Consider the following 22003-nt stretch of genomic DNA (forward strand, 5'->3'; position numbering starts at 1 on the left):
TATAGTGGGCTATTCCACAGTAACAGAATGATGCAGACGCTCAAAACCTTTAAATGTATGTCAAACAAAACATAAACCAATGATTGCAAAGTAAACAAACCGTACGACTCTATGCAATAGTGTTGTACGGTTTTGTTTAACATTGCAATCATTGGTTATTGTTCGACATATATTCGAAGGTGAAAGGCCTTAGCAATCGTTCTGTTACTGTGGAATTGCCCATTCATTCTTGGGTTGTGTTTCACAACACAGACTGACGATCACTCAGACGAAACAAAACATGTTCTACCAAATCTAGGTTGTTTGTTGAGAGTGTAGTTTTCATATCAAAAGAATAATAGGTCGTAGCCTAACTCATTCATATAAAATGTGTTGTTTCAGAGTATTTAGAAAGGTTATGGTCACGTGTGTTTTGTGTACGTCAGTGAGTGTACGTGCGCCGCCCCGTGAATTTGGGTGGGTGGTGCGATTTAAGCACCAGCTAATTGTTTCAGTCTTTTCGAATGCACTTGTGGGGTAGGGTATAGTCGGGTCCGGGGGGGTCGTTACATGAAGCAGATGTTATTTGAAAGTAGGGTGAGCCAACGGAAAAAGAAAGGGGTTGTGCAATGGATGATGGAGGTCTTGTTTTTACACATGTAGCAGTTTAACCATCACACACACAGACACACACACACACACACACATGTAACCAACACATGGGTGTTCAATAGTAAGCCTCTAATACAACACATTACTGTCAGCTGCAAGTCACTTTCAAATCCTCCTAACAAAGTAGCTTTCTGTTTGAGATCCCAATTACCAAACAAAACGAAGCAGAAAGTTGTCTTAGTGGCTAAACAATTCGGTTGGATGTTTACAGTTTGTTTTATTGAGTGGTTTTAGCTACAGTAACGTTAGCTAAATCTAAGATGACATACTGCATGTGAGACAACCACAGCCGATTGCAGAGGACTCATTTCAACGCCAGAAAGCAGTTTGAATTTTGCCAATGAGGACGTAGCACTGCGTAGACTAATCCAACCCCTCCCGCACTGCCCCCCACCCCCCTATCTTACTCTGTCAGTATGTGATCCCGCCGGTTGCATGTTTGTGTGCATAAAATGCAATCCCACAGAATGATTACGCACACACGCACACAGCACCAAACACTCATCGTGCTGTGCCTTGGGGATGCCTGGGAGATTAAGTGGTGCTTCATGCTGCTTGTTATATGAGAGAGAGAGAGAGAGCCCCAGAGTCAGACTCCTTAGTAGGGGGAGAAACTCTGTCCTCGCCCCGTCACCCCTTAACCATAGGGCTCTGGTCAAATGTAGTGCACTATACAGGGAATAGGGTGCCACTTGGGACGCAGGTCTGACCGTGGCATCTGCCATTTTGGGTGGACGTTTCGTACATTTTATAATTGCGATGTTTCTCTGTTTCTCTTTCAGAACTCTATGAACCTTCCTCCAGACAAAGCGCGACTATTGCGGCAGTACGACAACGAGAAGAAGTGGGAACTTATCTGTGATCAGGTGGGATGTTGTTTACTCACCTTCATTAACCTGTTCACAATATCCTAGTTTAGAATCTACTGTGTCAGTCAGGGACAGACCAGAAATCAACATTTCGAACACACCGGCCCATTTTTTCCCCCCAAGGGAGGCCCCCACACCGGCCCATTTTTTCCCCCAGAGGGAGGCCCCCACACCGGCCCATTTTTTCCCCCGAGGGAGGCCCCCACACCGGCCCATTTTTTCCCCCCGAGGGAGGCCCCCACACCGGCCCATTTTTTCCCCCCGAAGGAGGCCCCCACAACAGCCCATTTTTCCCCCGAGGGAGGCCCCCACACCAGCCCATTTTTTCCCCCAAGGAGGCCCCCACACCGGCCCATTTTTTTCCCCCAAGGGAGGCCCCCACACCGGACCATTTTTTCCCCCAAGGAAGCACCCACACCGCCCATTTTTTCCCCCGAGGAGGCCCCCACCGGCCCATTTTTCCCCCGAGGGAGGCCCCCACACCGGCCCATTTTTTCCCCCGAGGGAGGCCCCAGATCCCCATTATTAGCTAAATAACTTGTTATGGCTGCAATCCCGATATCGGGATAAGTGTCATCAACAACCGCTGAATAGCATAGCGCTACATTCAATAAATATTACTACAAATATTTATATTCATGAAATCACAAGTGCAATATAGGAAAACACAGCTTAGCCTTTTGTTAATCCACCTGTCGTGTCAGATTTTGAAATTACACTTTTCAGCGAAAGCAATCCAAGCGTTTGTGTAAGTTTATCGAATGCACGACAAAACATTAAGTACACTTAGCATCAGGAAGCTTGGTCACGAAAATCAGAAAAGCAATCAAATTAATTGTTTACCTTTGATGATCTTCGGATGTTTTCACACGTTATGTTATGTTCAGAAATCCACAGGAAAGAGCGGTCACGACAACGCAGACGAAAATTCCAAATAGTTTCCATAATGTCCACAGAAACATGTCAAACGTTTTTTATAATCAATCCTCAGGTTGTTTTTAAGATATATAATCGATAATATATCAACCGCAAATGTCTTTCACAGTAGGAGAGGGAAAAGCAGTACCTATCCAAATTCTGTTGCGCAAGCAAAACTCATGTGACCACTTGACGCGATGTTATCGTTCTGGCTCATTTTTCAAAATAAAAGCCTGAAACTATGTCTGAAGACTGTTGACACCTTGAGGAAGTGATAGGAAAAGGAATCTGATTCATATCCCTTTAAATCCAGCAAAGGGAGGCTATGGAACATGGAGTTTTCAAAATAGAAGCCACTTCCTGTTTTGATTTTCCTCAGGGTTTCGCCTGCAATATCAGTTCTGTTATACTCACAGACAATATTTTGACAGTTTTGAAACTTTAGAGTGTTTTCTATCCAATACTACTAATAATATGCATATATTAGCAACTCATCTACAAGACCCTGCTAGGTAAAGTCCCCCTTATCTCAGCTCGCTGGTCACCATAGCATCTCCCACCTGTAGCACACGCTCCAGCAGGTATATCTCTCTAGTCACCCCCAAAACCAATTCTTTCTTTGGCCGCCTCTCCTTCCAGTTCTCTGCTGCCAATGACTGGAACGAACTACAAAAATCTCTTAAATTGGAAACACTTATCTCCCTCACTAGCTTTAAGCACCAACTGTCAGAGCATCTTACAGATTACTGCACCTGTACATAGCCCACCTATAATTTAGCCCAAACAACTACCTCTTTCCCAACTGTATTTAATTTATTTATTTATTTTGCTCCTTTGCACCCCATTATTTTTATTTCTACTTTGCACATTCTTCCATTGCAATACTACCATTCCAGTGTTTTACTTGCTATATTGTATTTACTTTGCCACCATGGCCTTTTTTGCCTTTACCTCCCTTCTCACCTAATTTGCTCACATTGTATATAGACTTTTTTTTTTTTTTTTTTTTTTTTTTACTCTATTATTGACTGTATGTTTGTTTTACTCCATGTGTAACTCTGTGTCGTTGTATGTGTCGAACTGATTTGCTTTATCTTGGCCAGGTCGCAATTGTAAATGAGAACTTGTTCTCAACTTGCTTACCTGGTTAAATAAAGGTGAAATAAAAATAAATAAATAAACTGAGACTGAGGAGCTGGCCGTTTACAATGGGCACCTTTTCATCCAAGCTACTCAATACTGCCCCTGCTGCCATAAAAAGATGCTTCTAATTTTGTGCAACAACCCTCAATTTGACGGGCACACTTGGCTAAAGATGGACCAGCCCATCTGGCATTTGCCCGAACTGCCGTATGGCTGGTCCATTTCTGACTCAAGTCGCTAGTCTAAACAACTGAGAGGGCACTTTGTGTGTGTGTGTGGCCCTCTGTCCCCCAAGCCCCTCCCTAGTTGGTCAAGTTGGTGAGGTGGCCCTGCTGGGGTGCAGATGATTCAGTAGAAAGCAGTACATTCACTCTCTCCACTGAGTGGAGGGAAAGATGACAGGGGTTTCACGGTGTGTTCAGCAGACCGAGTAGAGCTCCGGTCAAAAGTAGTGCACTATATAGGGAATAGTGTGCCATTTGGGATGAAACCCATGTGTTTTCTGCTTCCCGAGCAGAGTGAAAAGACGAGAGGGAGAGAGGGACCACCAAGCACTCGCTCAGGCTAAGGATACCATTGATACGCAGCCTCCCTGAACACAATAGACAGAGTGGGGAAGTGGGCAGAATATGCAGTTTGCTGCCTGGTCGTTTTGACATGTTGACACGTTTTTGAATTGTGACCGGAGTTCAAATTCCTGCCAGCGTCACACGTCAAGTGAAGCGAAGTTGTCTGGCATTTCTCGATGGCTCCATAGTCCCTGTTTAGTGTACTATGTTTGTCCATGTACCATAGGCTTCTGGTCAAAACGAGTGTACTACAGGGGAGAGTTGGGTACGTTGAGTCCTTTTGTTTTTATACGCAGTAACACTCCGTCAAAGGAAAACAGAGTATTCTTTCTAACAAAGATTTTTATCATATATTTCAGGATGCGGTGTATCCCCAGAAATAATCAGAATTCATGTTAACATTACAGTTTTGAAAACATAACTTGCAGAAAAACAGTGGTCTCCCGGGGTATGGCGTAAGTTGAGCCGCGGGACGGTAAGTTTCTGTACTGAATGAAATATTACCACTTCCTTTTTAGACCATGTCTATCTTTATTTCACAAACACAATTGAAATGTTTTTGTTGTATTTTAAGCATTTTTTTTGTAGCGCTTTTAACATAGGTCAGGCCCTGTTGTTACCTCATATCTCAGTGATAATGCCTTGTATTACGCCTGTGAAGAAAACACTTCAATTTGCTCCACTTGCCATTGGCTCAACCATTGGTTTATTTTACCCCATGGTTATTGGTTCAACTTACCCCACGGCAAACATTTTTGACTAAATTAGTCCACACAGCTACAAGGATGCACTTTCATGTTAGGTTTAGGGCCTCATATTGAAGCGTATACTGATGTATAGTACAATCTTAAAATGATCTACTTTGGTTTAGATACAAGCATCATGAAACCTCTTAACACAATAAATGAACGTGACGTGGTGGAAATACATTGTTTGTTTTTTAAACCTAACTTGCTTACCACTTTTATCCATGTGGTTTCTTCCTTCACAGACTCAATGAAATTGTATATTTCTTTGGTCAAATTGTTTATTTTGTGTATGGTTTCATAGAAACAAGGGTGGCTCAATTTACCGCTTTGGCTCAACTTAACCCACTCTCCCCTATATGGGAACAGGTTTTTATTCGGGACACAGATTCAGAATGACTCCTCCTTGTGAAGAGTGATCAGTCAGCTGTTTAAAGATCGCCTGATGGAATTCTGGCCAGGGGGAAGTTTGGAAGTGAGAAGCGAGGCGGGATCCAACAGTTTGTTCGCTGTTTGCGGAAACAAAGTTGGGTCGTATTGCTAAAAATAGACTTCTGCATGTTCATGTTTGCCATCAGAATAGCTAACCCGTGTTAAAGCCGAGTTGTGCGAATAAAATGTTTTCCTTGTCATATTACAACAACAGCTCATTTCGTAATGTAACCATGGCAACTGCGATGTTCGGAGGGGTAGCCAGAGAAACAAGGCCGACAGGTACATTAGTTTTGAACAGTATTTCTCTTGAGAAAAAAAAAAAACATTCAGGGGGGTTGAAATATTAAACCTTTGTTAGGGCAATTAAGATCGATCAAATATTAAAGATGCTCTTCTCACAACGAAAACAAGGAAAGGAGATTATTCTATAGTACGCCTGCATGAAGAACATGATGCATTGACCAATGTCCAATTATCCTCATCAGAGACCTCATCATGTAATGCCAAATGAGCCTTTCTTTGACCCACAGTAGACCTCTCTCAGCTACATCATGGCTGCATCCCAAATGGCACCCTATTTCCGATAATGCACTACTTAAGTGCACTATACAGGGATTAGGGTGCCATTTGGGACATAGTGCCTGGCTCCACTGATTGTCAATGCCACGTGGGTGGAATGTTGAGACTGGTATGTTGAGCAATGGTTTTGAGAGTTATTAATGGTGCTTCCAGCCTCAGCCTTTAGATAGGGAAAGCCATTGAAGTGCTGAGTCTCTGGAACTATCTCTGCCTCTCAAGTCGTTCATCCAGCAACAGAGAAGAGAGAGGCTTGCTTACTTTGGGCTCCCGAGTGGCGCAGCGGTCTAGGGCACTGCATCTCAGTGCTAGAGTATCACAACCGGCCGTGATTGGTAGTCCCATAGGGCGGCACACAGTTGGCCTGGGTTTGGCCGGGGTAGGCCGCCATTGTAGATAAGAATTTGTTCTTAACTGACTTGCCTCGTCAAATAAAGGTTAAATAAAACATCAACTTCACCATTAATAGTGGAATTGTAATGATTTCATAGATAAGCAGCCTGCCTGCCCAGTATAGTGTATGTTCTCTCTCCCTTTGAACTCGGTAGAGAGACTCCTCTCCGCCCCTCCGCATTGCAGCAGGATTTGAACTCTGGGCTTCACATGGCAGCTCAGTTCAAATGACCAGGAAGTCACTCCTCCTCTTTATCTAGTGGCTATACAGCACACACAGGATATTACAAACACCGCTGGCACTGCACCCGGTTAACCCCCCGTCTCCCAGCAGTATCCCTCTCCTCTGTCCCACTCGGGCCCCATGCTGCAGGTGCAGAGGAGGGATTCTACTGCTATTACGACAGCTCAGATTGGATCCAGATCACGATCCTCCTCCCACAGATGGCTTTTATGGCTGTCATAGACCACGTGGGAACGCTTTTATATGTCCCCCTATAAATCTCATATACTTTCCGTACGCCATGGCCTGCCACGTATATATTCCCCTGTCATTTTAGCAGCAACATATGCAGCTTGTCTGTCACCAACAACTGGGGGGGGGGGCATCCCAAATCGTACACTATTCCCTTTACAGTGCACTACTTTTGACCAGAGCCCTATACAGTGAGGGGAAAAAGTATTTGAATCCCTGCTGATTTTGTATGTTTGCCCACTGACAAAGAAATGATCAGTCTATAATTTTAATGTTATGTTTATTTGAACAGTGAGAGACAGAATAACAGCAAAAAAATCCAGAAATACGCATGTCCAAAATGTTATAAATTGATTTGCATTTTAATGAGGGAAATAAGTATTTAACCCCTCTGCAAAACATGACTTAGTACTTGGTGGCAAAACCCTTGTTGGCAATCACAGAGGACAGACGGTTCTTGTAGTTGGCCACCAGGTTTGCACACATCTCAGGAGGGATTTTTTCCCACTCCTCTTTGCAGATCTTCTCCAAGTCATTAAGGTTTCGAGGCTGACGTTTGGCAACTCGAGCCTTCAGCTCCCTCCACAGACGTTCTATGTGATTAAGGTCTGGAGACTCCAGGACCTTAATGTGCTTCTCCTTGAGCCACTCCTTTGTTGCCTTGGCTGTCTGTTTTGGGTCATTGTCATGCTGGAGTACCCATCCACGACCCATTTTCAATGCCCTGGCTGAGGGAAGGAGGTTCTCACCCAAGATAAGACGGTACATGGCCGCGTCCATCGTCCCTTTGATGCGGTGAAGTTGTCCTGTCCCCTTAGCAGAAAAACACCCCCAAAGCATAATGTTTCTACCTTCATGTTTGACGGTGGGGATGGTGTTCTTGGGGTCATAGGCAGCATTCCTCCCCCTCCAAACACGGCAAGTTGAGTTGATGCCAAAGAGCTCCATATTAGTCTCATCTGACCACAACACTTTCACCCAGTTGTCCTCTGAATCATTCAGATGTTCATTGGCAAACTTCAGACGGGCATGTATATGTGCTTTCATGAGCAGGGGGACCTTGCAGGTGATGCAGGATTTCAGTCCTTCACGGCATAGTGTGTTACCTGTTGTTTTCTTGGTGACTATGGTCCCAGCTGCCTTGAGATCATTGACAAGATCCTCCCATGTAGTTCTGGGCTGATTCCTCACCATTCTCATGATCATTGCAACTCCACGAGGTGACATCTTGCATGGAGCCCCAGGCCTAGGGATGCTGACAGTTCTTTTGTGTTTCTTCCATTTGCGAAATAATCGCACCAACTGTTGTCACCTTCTCACCAAGCTGCTTGGCGACGGTCTTGTAGCCCATTCCAGCCTTGTGTAGGTCTACAATCTTGTCCCTGACATCCTTGGAGAGCTCTTTGGTCTTGCCCATGGTGGAGAGTTTGGAATCTGATTGATTGATTGCTTCTGTGGACAGGTGTCTTTTATACAGGTAACAAACTGAGATTAGGAGCACTCCCTTTAATAGTGTGCTCCTAATCTCAGCTCGTTACCTGTATAAAAGACACCTGGGAGCCAGAAATCTTTCTGATTGGGAGGGGATCAAATACTTATTTCCCTCATTTAAATGCAAATCAATTTATAACATTTTTGACATGCGTTTCTCTGGATTGTTTGTTGTTGTTACTCTGTCTCTCACTGTTCAAATAAACCTACCATTAAAATTATAGACTGATCATTTCTTTGTCAGTGGGCAAACTGACAAAATCAGCAGGGGATCAAATACTTTCCCTCCTCACTGTAGGTGCCATTTGGGAAGCACGCCGCACTGTTTTTATTGGATCAACAAGTCAAGCTCCCTTTCCTGCATGGAGCTGTCCTCTTTCCTGTTATTGTGACTGAGAGGCAACAGCACTCACTCACGCGGTGATGAATGTAATGGTGAGGCCATCGGCATCATCACACAGCCAGCAATGCGATGATCAAGCACCCAGAAAATAAACACAACGCCCAGGCTGCCTCCCAAATGGCATCCTATTACCTATGTAGTGCACTTGATAGGGAATAGGATGCCATTTGGAACAAGGCTACTGATTTACACAATCTGTATGTCTGAACCGGGTTGACATGACCTAGCGACATGTAGTGAGCTCTGAGCGATGTTATTGGCCGCTGTACCGGTTCTGGCGTGATTTGTGATTCTCATTCCCGTTCGGAGTGATCCAAAGCCTCCGCTAATCCCTCTTGCTTGAATTTGGAGGACTGTGGGGGAAATTATGGCCTAAAACCTGCCTACTACCAGCCCTAGACAGTCGGTCAGGGCAAACAAGGCAGCCAGCCTGCGTCCTGCGCTCTTTGGTGTCCCAGATGCACTCTGAACAGCCTTCTAAGGCACCACCGCATAGACACAAATCTATGAGAGTCTGGTGATTCTGATCTGGGATCTGGGGCTGTGAAGGCTAGTTAATCACCTTTCTGTACTGGCCACTTTGACCTACAAGCCCTGGTCAAAAGTTGTGCACTATGAAGGGAATAGGTGGCCATTTGGGATGGAACCCTGTCTGTCACCTACAGATGAGCCGACTACTAATCATTCGATATCAGGACAGTGTGGTGTGGTCTGCCTGGGTTTGTTTAATGTCAGTTCATTAAACCTGAGGAGACTGTCTCTCTCTGACACAACACTCTACCTCTGGCAAGATGGTAGCCAACCTGGTCTCAAACATATTACATCTTACTAAAATCCGTGCCACTCCATTTAGTATGATATGTTACTTTACATTAGGTTACATTACATTGGCCTACCAATGCAATAGCGGTCATACAATATAATACGTATAGTATTCTACGTTTTGACCACACCAGTATGATTTGATCCATTTAGTATGATATATTACGTTTGACTGCTTTAGTATGATATATTACGTTCAACTGCTTTAGTGTGATATATTACATCCAACTACTTTAGTATGATATATTACATTCAACTACTTTAGTATGATATATTACATTCAACTACTTTAGTATGATATATTACATTCAACTACTTTAGTATCAAATCAAATCAAATGTATTTATATAGCCCTTCTTACATCAGCTGATATTTCAAAGTGCTGTACAGAAACCCAGCCTAAAACCCTAAACAGCAAGCAATGCAGGTGTAGAAGCACGGTGGCTAGGAAAAACTCCCTAGAAAGGCCAAAACCTAGGAAGAAACCTAGAGAGGAACCAGGGGGTGGCCAGTCCTCTTCTGGCTGCGCTGGGAGGAGATTATAACAGAACATGGCCAAGATGTTCAAATGTTCATAAATGATCAGCATGGTCAAATAATAATAATCACAGTAGTTGTCGAGGGTGCAACAAGTCAGCACCTCAGGAGTAAATGTCACCCCGGATAAGACAGGAGAAGTACTCCAGATATAACAGACTTACCTTAGCCCCCCGACACAAAAACTACTGCAGCACATATACTGGAGGCTGAGACAGGACGGGTCAGGAGACACTGTGGCCCCATCAGATGATACCCCTGGACAGGGCCAAACAGGCAGGATATAACCCCACCCACTTTTCCAAAGCACAGCCCTCACACCACTGGAGGGATATCTTCAACCACCTACCTACCATCCTGAGACAAGGCCGAGTATAGCCCATAAAGATCTCCGCCACGGCACAACCCAAGGGGGGGCGCCAACCCAGACAGGAAGATCACGTCAGTGACTCAACCCACTCAAGTGAAGCACCCCTCCCTAGGGACGGCATGAAAGAGCACCAGTAAGCCAGTGACTCAGCCCCTGTAATAGGGTTAGAGGCAGAGAATCCCAGTGGAGAGAGGGGAACCGGCCAGGCAGAGATAGCAAGGGCGGTTCGTTGCTCCAGAGCCTTTCCGTTCACCTTCACACTCCTGGGCCAAACTACACTATAATCATATGAGTTCCTCAGTTAGGTGTTTAACTGATTTTTTGTCCTCTGACGTCCTTGGGTAGGCAGAGGGAGTCTGGAAGGGCATCAAGGAATCTTTGGGTTGTCCGAGAATTTATAGCACGACTTTTGATGCTCCTTGTTTGGGGTCTGAGCAGATTATTTGTTGCGATTGCAAACGTAATAAAATGGTGGTCCGATAGTCCAGGATTATGAGGTAAAAACATTAAGATCCGCAACATTTATTCCATGGGACAAAACTAGGTCCAGAGCATGACTGTGACAGTTTGTAGGTCCAGAGACATGTTGGACAAAACCCACTGAGTCAATGATGGCTCCGAAAGCGGTTTGAAGTGGGTCTGTGGACTTTTCCATGTGAATATTAAAATCACCAAAAATTTGAATATTATCTGCTATGACTACAAGGTCCGATAGGAATTCAGGGAAATCAGTGAGGAACGCTGTATATGGCCCAGGAGGCCTTTAAACAGTAGCTATAAAAAGTGATTGAGAAGGTTGCATAGATTTCATGACTAGAAGCTCAAAAGTAGAAAACGTCTTCTTCTTTTTTTGTTAATTGAAATTTGCTTTCGTAAATAGCAACACCTCCACCTTTGCGGGATGCAAAGTATAACCAGGTGGTGAGGCCTCATTTAACACAGTAAATTAATCAGGCTTAAGCCAGATTTCAGTCAGGCCAATCACATCAAGATTATGATCAGTGATTAGTTAATTGACTATAACTGCCTTTGAAGTGAGGGATCTAACATTAAGTAAGCCCTATTTTGAGATGTGAGGTATCACGATCTCTTTCAATAATGGCAGGAATGGAGGAGGTCTTTATCCTAGTGAGATTGCTAAGGCGAACACCGCCATGTTTAGTTTTGCCCAACCTAGGTCGAAGCGCAGACACGGTCTCAATGGGGATAGCTGAGCTGACTACACTGACTGTGCTAGTAGCAGACTCCACTAAGCCGACAAGCTGGCTAACAGCCTGCTGCCTGGCCTGCACCCTATTTCATTGTGGAGCTAGAGGAGTTAGAGCCCTGTCTATGTTGGTAGATAAGATGAGAGCACCCCTCCAGCTAGGATGGAGTTCGTCACTCCTCAGCAGGTCAGGCTTGGTCCTGTTTGTGGGTGAGTCCCAGAAAGAGGGCCAATTATCTACAAATTCTATCTTTTGGGAGGGGCTGAAAACAGTTTAACCAGCGATTGAGTTGTGAGACTGCTGTAGAGCTCATCACTCCCCCTAACTGGGAGGGGGCCAGAGACAATTACTCGATGCCGACACATCTTTCTAGTTGATTTTACAGGCTGAAGCTATGTTGCGCTTGGTGACCTCTGACTGTTTCATCCTAACATCGTTGGTGCCAACATGGATAACAATATCTCTATACTCTCTACACTTGCCAGCTTTAGCCAGCACCATCTTCAGATTAGCCTTAACCTCGGTAGCCCTGCCCCCTGGTAAACAGTGTATGATCATTGGATGATTGGTTTGAAGTCTAATACTGTGGGTAATGGAGTCTCCAATGACTAGGGTTTTCAATTTGTCAGAGCTAATGGTGGGAAGCTTCGGCATCTCAGACCCCGTAACGGGAGGAGTAGAGACAAGAGAAGGCTCGGCCTCAGACTCCGACTCGCTGCTTAATGAGGAAAAGCTGTTGAAAGGTTCTGTCGGCTGAATGAGCGACACCGGTTGAGCATTCCTACAGCATTTCCCTCCAGAAGCCATGAGAAAGTTGTCCGGCTGTGGGGACCGTGCGAGGGGATTTATTTTAACGTTACTATCTGTACTTACTGGTGTCACAGACGCTGTTCATCCTTTCCTACACTGAAATTTCCCTTGCCTAACAATTGCGTCTGAAGCCTGGCTTGCAGCACAGCTATCCTCGCCGTAAGGCGATCGTTCTCCTGTATATTATACAGCGACTGCAATTAGAAGGCATCATGTTAATGTTACTACTTAGCTTCAGCTGTTGGAGGTCCTGACGAACCATGTCCAGATAAAGCATCCGGAGTGAAAAAGTTGAATGGAGAAAAAAAAGTTGCGAGGGAAAAACTAAAAATATAAACGGTAATTAAAAAGTAAAAAACGTAAAGTTGTCAGGTAGCAAAGTAAGGTTGGCAACAAAACGATCTATTACGTTGCTTTAGTATAATATACTATGTGCCAAAGTTGTCCGTGATGAGATTCAAACATGCAACCTTCGCTTTGCTAGACGTTTGCGCTTTTACGCCCACACATCCACCTCGACCAACGAGCCTAATTTGACGAGTCTGTGATAGTGGAGCCGCTGTGAGTGATGACCTTGTGGCCTTTTATTAGAGTGCCGATATACGCACGGGAAACTGTTGAGTGTGAAAAAGCGTTTTAGGTATTAACCCAAACCGGTGCGTCTGGCACCGACTACCATACCCCGTTTAAAGGCGCTTACATTTTCTGTCTTGCCCATTCACCCTCTGAATGGCACACATACACAATCCATGTCTCAAGGCTTACATTTTTTTTTTTTTACCTGTCTCTAGAGGTCGACCGATTTATCGGAATGGCCGATTAATTAGGGCCGATTTCAAGTTTTCATAACAATCGGAAATCGGTATTTTTGGACACCGATTTGGACGATTTACTTAAAAAATAAATAAAAAATTACATCTTTTTAAAATCTTTATTTAACTAGGCAAGTCAGTTAAGAACACCTTCATATTTTCAATGACGGCCTGGGAACGGTGGGTTAACTGCCTTCTTCAGGGGCAGAACGACAGATTTCTATCTTGTCAGCTCGGGGATACAATCTTGCAACCTTACAGTTAACTAGTCCAACGCTCTAACCATTTACATTTAAGTCATTTAGCAGACGCTCTTATCCAGAGCGACTTACAAATTGGTGCGTTCACCTTATGACAACCACCTGCCTCTCATTGCACTCCACGAGGAGACTGCCTGTTACGCGAATGCAGTAAGCCAAGGTAAGTTGCTAGCTAGCATTAAACTTATCTTATAAAAAACAATCAATCAATCATAATCACTATTTAACTACACATGGTTGATGATATTACTAGTTTATCTAGCGTGTCCTGCGTTGCATATAATCGATGCGGTGCGTATTCGCGAAAAAGGACTGTCCTTGCTCCAATGTGTATCTAACCATAAACATCAATGCCTTTCTTAAAATCAATACACAGAAGTATATATTATATGAATATTTAGCTAAAAGAAATACAGGTTAGCAGGCAACCTGGTGAAATTGTGTCACTTGAGTCAGGCTATATGTAACAGTTTGGGCCGCCTAATTTGCCAGAATTTTACGTAATTATGACATAACATTGAAGGTTGTGCAAGGTAACAGGAATATTTAGACTTATGGATGCCACCCGTTAGATAAAATACAGAACGGTTCCGTATTTCACTGAAAGAATAAACGTCTTGTTTTCGAGATGATAGTTTCCGGATTCGACCATATGAATGACCTAAGGCTCGTATTTCTGTGTGTTATTATGTTATAACTAAGTCTATGATTTGATAGAGCAGTCTGACTGAGCGATGGTAGGCAGCAGCAGGCTCGTAAGCATTCATTCAAACAGCACTTTCGTGCGTTTTGCCAGCAGCTCTTCGCAATGCTTCAAGCATTGCGCTGTTTATGACTTCAAGCCCATCAACTCCCGAGATTAGGCTGGTGTAACCGATGTGAAATGGCTAGCTAGTGAGCGGGCTGCGCGCTAATAGCGTTTCAAACGTCACTCGCTCTGAGACTTGGAGTAGTTGTTCCCCTTGCTCTGCAAGGGCCGCAGCATTTGTGGAGCGATGGGTAACGATGCTTCAAGGGTGGCTGTTGTCGATGTGTTCCTGGTTCGAGCCCAGGTAGGGGCGAGGAGAGGGACGGAAACTATACTGTTACACTGGCAATACTAAAGTGCCTATAAGAACATCCAATAGTCAAAGGTATATGAAATACAAATGGTATAGAGAGAAATAGTCCTATAATTCCTTTAATAACTACAACCTAAAACTTCTTACCTGGGAATATTGAAGACTCATGTTAAAAGGAACCACCAGCTTTCATATGTTCTCATGTTCTGAGAAAGGAACTTAAACGTTAGCTTTCTTACATGGCACATATTACACTTTTACTTTCTTCACCAACACTTTGGTTTTGCATTATTTAAATCAAATTGAACATGTTTCATTATTTATTTGAGGCTAAATTGATTTTATTGGTGTATTATATTAAGTTAAAATAAGTGTTCATTCACTATTGTTGTAATTGTCATTATTTCAAATAAATAAAAACAATCGACCGATTAATCGCTATCGGCTTTTTTTGGTCCTCCAATAATCTGTATCGGTATCGGCGTTGAAAAATCATAATTGGTCGACCACTAGTCTCCTCCCCTTCATCTACACGGATTGAAGTGAATTTAACAAGTGACATCACCTGGATGCACCTGGTCTATGTCGTGGAAAGAGCACGTTTTTAATGTTTTGCCTACTGAGTGGAAATCAACAACAGTGATTTGGCACAATCGCCAGTAAACCAAATGACAGTTAATGTTGTCCCCTTTAACCCTCCACAGTTAGCTGAGTAACTACAGAATGAGGGTGAAAGTAACGTGTTTTTGTGTTCTCTCTGTCTCCTCCTCTCTCTCTCTTCTCTCTATCTCTCCCTCTCACAGGAACGATTCCAAGTGAAGAACCCCCCCCACACATACATCCAGAAGCTGAGGGGCTTTCTGGACCCGGCCGCCACCAGGAAGGTAAGGGAGAGTGTGGATTCTTCCCGACCAACTGTTCCACTGCCTCAGCTTCTTCCTTCCCCTTTCAGCTCAACACCACCCGTGTTACATTCATTTGTAGCAAAACGTAGCAAAACATGTTGCAATGTAAAAAAAAAACTTTAAACGTTTAAGTTCACGTAGTCCCTTCCCATTTAGCCCCTTCTGCTTCCGTTTCATTCCTAGTGAATGTTACCCAGGGTATCCCCACCATACAGCTGTGTTGCCCTGAGAAGTAGTGGTCCCTGGGCGTGAACATGGCCTTGCGGAGCCATAGCTAACAGGAGCGTTATGATATCGTGCCGGTGGTAGTGTTAGGGGAGGGAAGCAGCCAGTACCGGCTGAGGCTGACTCTCTGGCCACAGGAGTTGGAGAGGCGAGAAGGTTTTCCAGAGTAAAGTGTCAGCCAGCGCTCAGGCCTCGCCAATAGGAAGAGATTTGGCTTGCGGAGGGAGATAGTGCCGCTGTCCCGATGGGATGCGTTCCAAATGTCGCCCGATTCCCTATATAGTGCACTACTTTTGACCAAGGCCTATAGGGTATATAGGCAATTCTATAGGGAGTATGTTGCCATTTGGGACGAGGCCACAAAGTTGTCTCTGTAATAAAAACAAATTAGCGCCGAGCGACTCTGCCAGAGGGACATCAAATTGCTCCAGATAATTAAATTACGCTGACCGACTGGATTGAAGGTTTCGGAGCGACATCATATGCTACGGGAGCGTGAAGAGGGCAAGAAAGCAGTTCTAGATCAGCCAATGGATGTGACTTCTGCTACGGAGATAGAATATCTGCCTATGCTGCCCCCCCCTCCCCCCCTAGTATTGAAGTGTGTTCCTCGTCTCTCCCCGATCGAAAAAGCAAAGAGAATATGTTCTGCATCTTGTATCGCGACACGCCTCGTAATTTGGCACTCCTGCAGCTCTAGCTGCATTATCGATGAACCCCTCTAAGCTCGGGGCCTACGTCTCCCTCAGAGCATCGCCCTGCTCTTTAGGGTTGTATCCAAAAAATGGCACACTATTCCCTTTCCAGTGCACTACTTTCGACCAGAGCCCTATGGACCCTGGTCAAAAGTAGTGGACGGCGAAAAGGAATAGGGGTGCCATATGGGACGCATCCGTAGTCGGCTCTCTGATGATACAGAACGTGACTGAAGGACTAACGTTCCTCTCTGGAGACGGAGATGAAGGGGAAGGAGGATAGGAGGAGGATGAAGAGCAACATTGGAGAGGAGAAGCGAGGAATAGAGAGAGGAAGGAGGATGGTGTATGGTAGATAACAAGTGCTCATGTTGTGGTCAGATGCAAGACTATGAGGAGGAGTGCATTGTGGGATGGGGCAGGGTTAGGCTTCCTCCCTAATGGCACCCTAGTCCCTATAGTGCACTACTTTTGACTGGAGCCGAGCCAAAAGTGGTGCACTATATAGGGAAATAGTGTGCTATTTGGGATGTTGGCATGGTGAACGGGAGGATGGCTCCCAGATGACGGAAATGACTGGTCCAGGTTTAACTCTCTCTCGGGGTGTAAACACTTAGCACTGCCATGGCTGAAGGAAGGATTTATTACACACTCTCTGCATCCCAAATGGCACCCTATTCCCTATATAGTGGTCTACTTTTGTCCAGGGTCCATAGGGGAGTCCCATAGGGCTCTGGTCAACAGTAGTGCACTATGTAGGGGATAGGGTGCCATTTGGGACGCATTCACTGACTCCAAGGCCTGCATACGTTTAGGCAGCGAGCCCTCGCTGTCTTTGTTTGTCTAACACCGCTGACCAAAGTATGATCTTCCTCTATCTTTATTGAAACCGTTTGTCACGGGCTGGAATCGAGCCTTCAGCGAGAGGCAACAGCGCTTATTAAAACACGTCTGACGAGCGGTTGGGCTCCTGTGTTTATTTTCGCGTCCAAACGTCTGGGCTGTTTATCACATGCCCTGGGAACTATGAGTCGTCAGAGTCTGCTCCCTCCACAGTTGGGCTGATACCATGCTCCAACAACAGTCCCGCGTGTCCCTCGCAGGAGGTCAGCAGCGGGCACCAGAGGTAGAGGGGGAAAGAGACAGAGAGAGAGAGTTGGAAAATGGAGAGAGACGGGGAAAGATAGTGTGTGAGAGAGCGCAGGGGAGAAAGAGAGAGTAGGGGAGAGAGAGAGATGCAGAAAAAGAGAGTTATGGTTTTACATTCCTGTTCAACCCCCTTTTCTTTCGACTCGGAACAATTGCCACTTTGTGCCTCTGTGGAGAGCCGGAGCTGGAGGTCATTGCCGCCTCTTTACATATGCAGGCCCCCGTGCATTCCTCTCAGCCAATAGGCAGCCAAAGAGGAAGAGGTTCATTCCAAAAAACTCCCTAAGAATGTATCGGCCATTTATTTGTTTCCAAGATGACCTCCCCGGAGCATGCACCGTCCTCCACTCATCACAGCTCCCCACTCGACCTCTTTTCCCCTCTCTCACTCTCTCTTTGCTATATCTCCCTTCCGCCTGTTTTCTCTGTTCTCTCTCTTCTCTTCCTCCTCTCTCTTTCCCTGCTTTTTTTTCTCTCTCTCCCTGCACTCTCTCTCGTCTTGTTCCCCCTGCTCTCTCTCTTGTCTCGTTCCCCCTGCTCTCTCTCTCTCGTCTCGTTCCCCCTGCTCTCTCTCTCTCGTCTCGTTCCCCCTGCTTTCTCTCTCTCGTCTCGTTCCCCCTGCTCTCTCTCTCTCGTCTCGTTCCCCCTGCTCTCTCTCTCTCGTCTCGTTCCCCTGCTCTCTCTCTCTCGTCTCGTTCCCCCTGCTTTCTCTCTCTCGTCTCGTTCCCCTGCTCTTGTCTCGTTCCCCCTGCTCTCTCTCTCGTCTCGTTCCCCCTGCTCTCTCTCTCGTCTCGTTCCCCTGCTCTTGTCTCGTTCCCCTGCTCTCTCTCTTGTCTCGTTCCCCCTGCTCTCTCTCTCTCATCTCGTTCCCCCTGCTTTCTCTGTCTCGTCTCGTTCCCCTGCTCTTGTCTCGTTCCCCCTGCTCTCTCTCTCGTCTCGTTCCCCCTGCTCTCTCTCTCTCATCTCGTTCCCCCTGCTTTCTCTGTCTCGTCTCGTTCCCCTGCTCTTGTCTCGTTCCCCCTGCTCTCTCTCTCGTCTCGTTCCCCTGCTTTTTCTCTCTCGTCTCGTTCCCCTGCTCTCGTCTCGTTCCCCCTGCTCTCTCTCTCTCGTCTCGTTCCCCCTGCTCTCTCTCGTCTCGTTCCCCCTGCTCTCTCTCTCTCTCTCGTCTCGTTCCCCCTGCTCTCTCTCTCTCGTCTCGTTCCCCCTGCTCTCTCTCTCTCGTCTCGTTCCCCCTGCTTTCTCTCTCTCGTCTCGTTCCCCCTGCTCTTGTCTCGTTCCCCCTGCTCTCTCTCTCGTCTCGTTCCCCTGCTCTCTCTCTCTCGTCTCGTTCCCCTGCTCTCGTCTCGTTCCCCTGCTCTCTCTCTCTCGTCTCGTTCCCCCTGCTCTCTCTCGTCTCGTTCCCCCTCTCTCTCTCTCTCTCTCTCGTCTCGTTCCCCCTGCTCTCTCTCTCTCGTCTCGTTCCCCCTGCTCTCTCTCTCGTCTCGTCCCCCTGCTTTTCTCTCTCGTCTCGTTCCCCCTGCTCTTGTCTCGTTCCCCCTGCTCTCTCTCTCGTCTCGTTCCCCCTGCTCTCTCTCTCGTCTCGTTCCCCCTGCTCTTGTCTCGTTCCCCCTGCTCTCTCTCTTGTCTCGTTCCCCCTGCTCTCTCTCTCTCATCTCGTTCCCCCTGCTTTCTCTGTCTCGTTCCCCCTGCTCTCTCTCTCTCGTCTCGTTCCCCCTGCTTTTTCTCTCTCGTCTCGTTCCCCCTGCTCTCGTCTCGTTCCCCCTGCTCTCTCTCTCTCGTCTCGTTCCCCCTGCTCTCTCTCGTCTCGTTCCCCCTGCTCTCTCTCTCTCTCTCTCTTGTCTCGTTCCCCCTGCTCTCTCTCTCTCGTCTCGTTCCCCCTGCTCTCTCTGGATCTGAGCGGCAGCTGGTAGTACTTAGTGAGGAGTGATGTGTGTGTGTGTGTGTACGTGACCGCTGTGTGTGTGGGTCAGGGAGTCTGCGCAGTACACCTCACACTAGCGCCGCTTTCCATATAAACACACAAGGGGGCTCCTCCCTAATAAAAACACTGTTTCTCATCTCACATGTGCCAAACACACACCCCAGCTCCGTACTACAGGCCAAGGACCAGAGAAACCCTGCCAATGGGAACATCCCTGTACTCATCTCTCTCTCTCTCTCTGTGTGTTTATAACACCGGGCACTGCTCTGTTTGTCTGGCACCCTAATTCCTTACCTAGTGCACCACTTTTTGACCAGAGCCCTGTGCACTATAAAGGGAATAGGGTGCTATTTGGGATGCCGCCAGCCATAGACACATCATGGAAAGGGAAGGCTCCAGCTCAGCCAAAAATGGGTTGATATGGAGACTGGGAGCCTCCTCCTCTGTCTCTGTCATTGGTGATGCAATGATTCACTGTCTGCCATCAGGGAGGCTCTTCCACTGAACGAGTAGTGATCAACACCGGTTCTTCTGGGAGTTGATTATGAATGCTAATGGCAAAGCCCTGTCGCTCACGCTATTGCTTTTTGGATTCCTCCGCGCAACTTTTGCGTAACAGGCTGTGAGGCTTTTGTTTGGAGTCGTGGGTCTTTTTGTCTGAAAATGAAAGCAGAGAGAGAGAGAGAGGTGAGAGGGAGAAAGAGAGAGAGAGGGAACAACCTCCCCACGAACACTTGTCTCACGTTGCATATTCACATGCAGGGCAGGTCATACACTTCAGTCCACCCAGCGTTTGTTCCTGGACATGTAACCACGGGAACAGCACAACGGGACTAGAATGGATATATGCTGTGTGTGTGTTTGTGTGAAGGCCCTGACAGCTCAAACACAAGCCAGATCCATTTTAATGAGTTGATTATGGCCTCATCCCAAATAGCACATTATTCTCTATATACTGTAGTGCACCACATTCGACCAAAAGTACACTGTATAGGGAATAGAGTGCCATTTGGGATGCTGACGATTATATTGCTCCGGATGAAGGAACTGCTTCTACGCAAAGCAGACATTGGAATGACTACGGTAAAGTCAAGCATTCTATGAGCAGGACTGTCCATTATGTTGACTTTCATGTTTCCTGGCTCTCTGTTGATGATGATATGGTTGGTGAAATGCCCCACAAATCACTCAACGTTTCTACCCGACATATCGGTCTACTGAATACGGAACGGAGCGATGAAATGTTCAAAATGTCTCTTTCTTTAACCCCAGAAATTCAGACGGAGGGTGCAGGAGTCCACCCAGGTCCTGAGAGAACTGGAAATTTCGTTAAGGACCAATCACATAGGGTGAGTAATAATTAAGATTAAGTATGTGAATGTGAAGGTCAAGTGCCTGCGTCCCAAATTGGTACCCTATGGGCCCTGGTCAAAAATAGTGCACTAGAAAGGGAGTGGGGTGCCATTTGGGTCTCATCCCAGGTCAGCTGTGGTCGCAGGTGGTAATGAGGCCAGGGTGCATGCTGGGTGCTGGAGGCAGGATGAGGCAGGATAAGGGATGATAAGGGTCAGCAGGAAGCAGCGGGGGTTGATGGGACTGGAGCAAGGTCACTGGTGACACGGCACCACTTTGTGACCCTGTGAGGACAGGAAGGAACGGTATGTGTTCCAAATGGCACCCTATTCCCTACACAGTGCACTACTTTTGACCCGAGCCCCCAGCCACAGACAGGAGACCAGCCAGCCAGCCAAATCCTACCTAGACAATACAACCCCAGGCAGACTCTGTTACATTACAACAGTCGCCTATCACAATGTCAAATGAGAATCCCAGACCGTTCACAACTCTGTGTGTTGCACGTGAACCACATGCCGAGCACCGTCTGCGCATTGTATTTGAACTAAGACTGTGTGTCATTTCTCCTTCTAGGTGGGTGAGAGAGTTCTTAAACGAAGAAAACAAAGGCCTGGACGTACTGGTGGAGTATCTGTCTTTTGCGCAGTACGCTGTCACGTAAGTCCCCCCTCCACGGCTCTTTCTCCTTTCTCCATGTCCTCCTATAGCGCGGGCCAGACAATGAGCACAATGGCCCTTTTTTTTGTTTGTTAGCCTAATCAACCACGCATCCCCTCGACACCCTGCAGCCTGCTTCGTTCTCAGAAACACCGAGTCACTGGTCGTATGTGGCGACCGGCCCTGCTCCCGTAGACTCTGTCTACGTCCCAACTGGCACCCTATTCCCTATATAGTGGGCCCTGGTCAAAAGCAGTGCACGGCATAGGGAATAGGGTGCCATTTGCCGTGCATACGTTCAACTCTGTGTGGCATGTAGATTCTATTCATAGATGGCGTGATTACTCGATGCCGGGGGGGGTTTCCATTCAGAGCCAATGGCGTTTTTAGTTACGTTTGTATTTGCTTTCTGACCCTACGTTATTGGTCTGTCCAACACGTGGACATGGTTACCCCATCAGTGAGGGTTTACCTTGATTACCCAGGTACTAGTTAGTCCCCTGCCTTTTTGTTAGAAAACAGCCACAGCTATAAACATAAAAAATA

General features: G+C 46.3%; 1 protein-coding gene across 1 annotated transcript in view; it reads left to right on the forward strand.

Moving 5' to 3' along the window:
• LOC115108233 (formin-like protein 2) overlaps nucleotides 1-22003 on the forward strand; it is an 80701-nt gene that overhangs the window by 26692 nt on the left and 32006 nt on the right. The window contains 4 exon segments of the mRNA XM_065011980.1: nucleotides 1434-1517; nucleotides 15353-15433; nucleotides 20717-20793; nucleotides 21374-21457. Of these exon segments, the coding sequence (XP_064868052.1) occupies nucleotides 1434-1517; nucleotides 15353-15433; nucleotides 20717-20793; nucleotides 21374-21457 (326 nt within the window).

This window comes from Oncorhynchus nerka, linkage group LG3 (assembly GCF_034236695.1).
Source record: "Oncorhynchus nerka isolate Pitt River linkage group LG3, Oner_Uvic_2.0, whole genome shotgun sequence".
NCBI lineage: Eukaryota > Metazoa > Chordata > Actinopteri > Salmoniformes > Salmonidae > Oncorhynchus > Oncorhynchus nerka.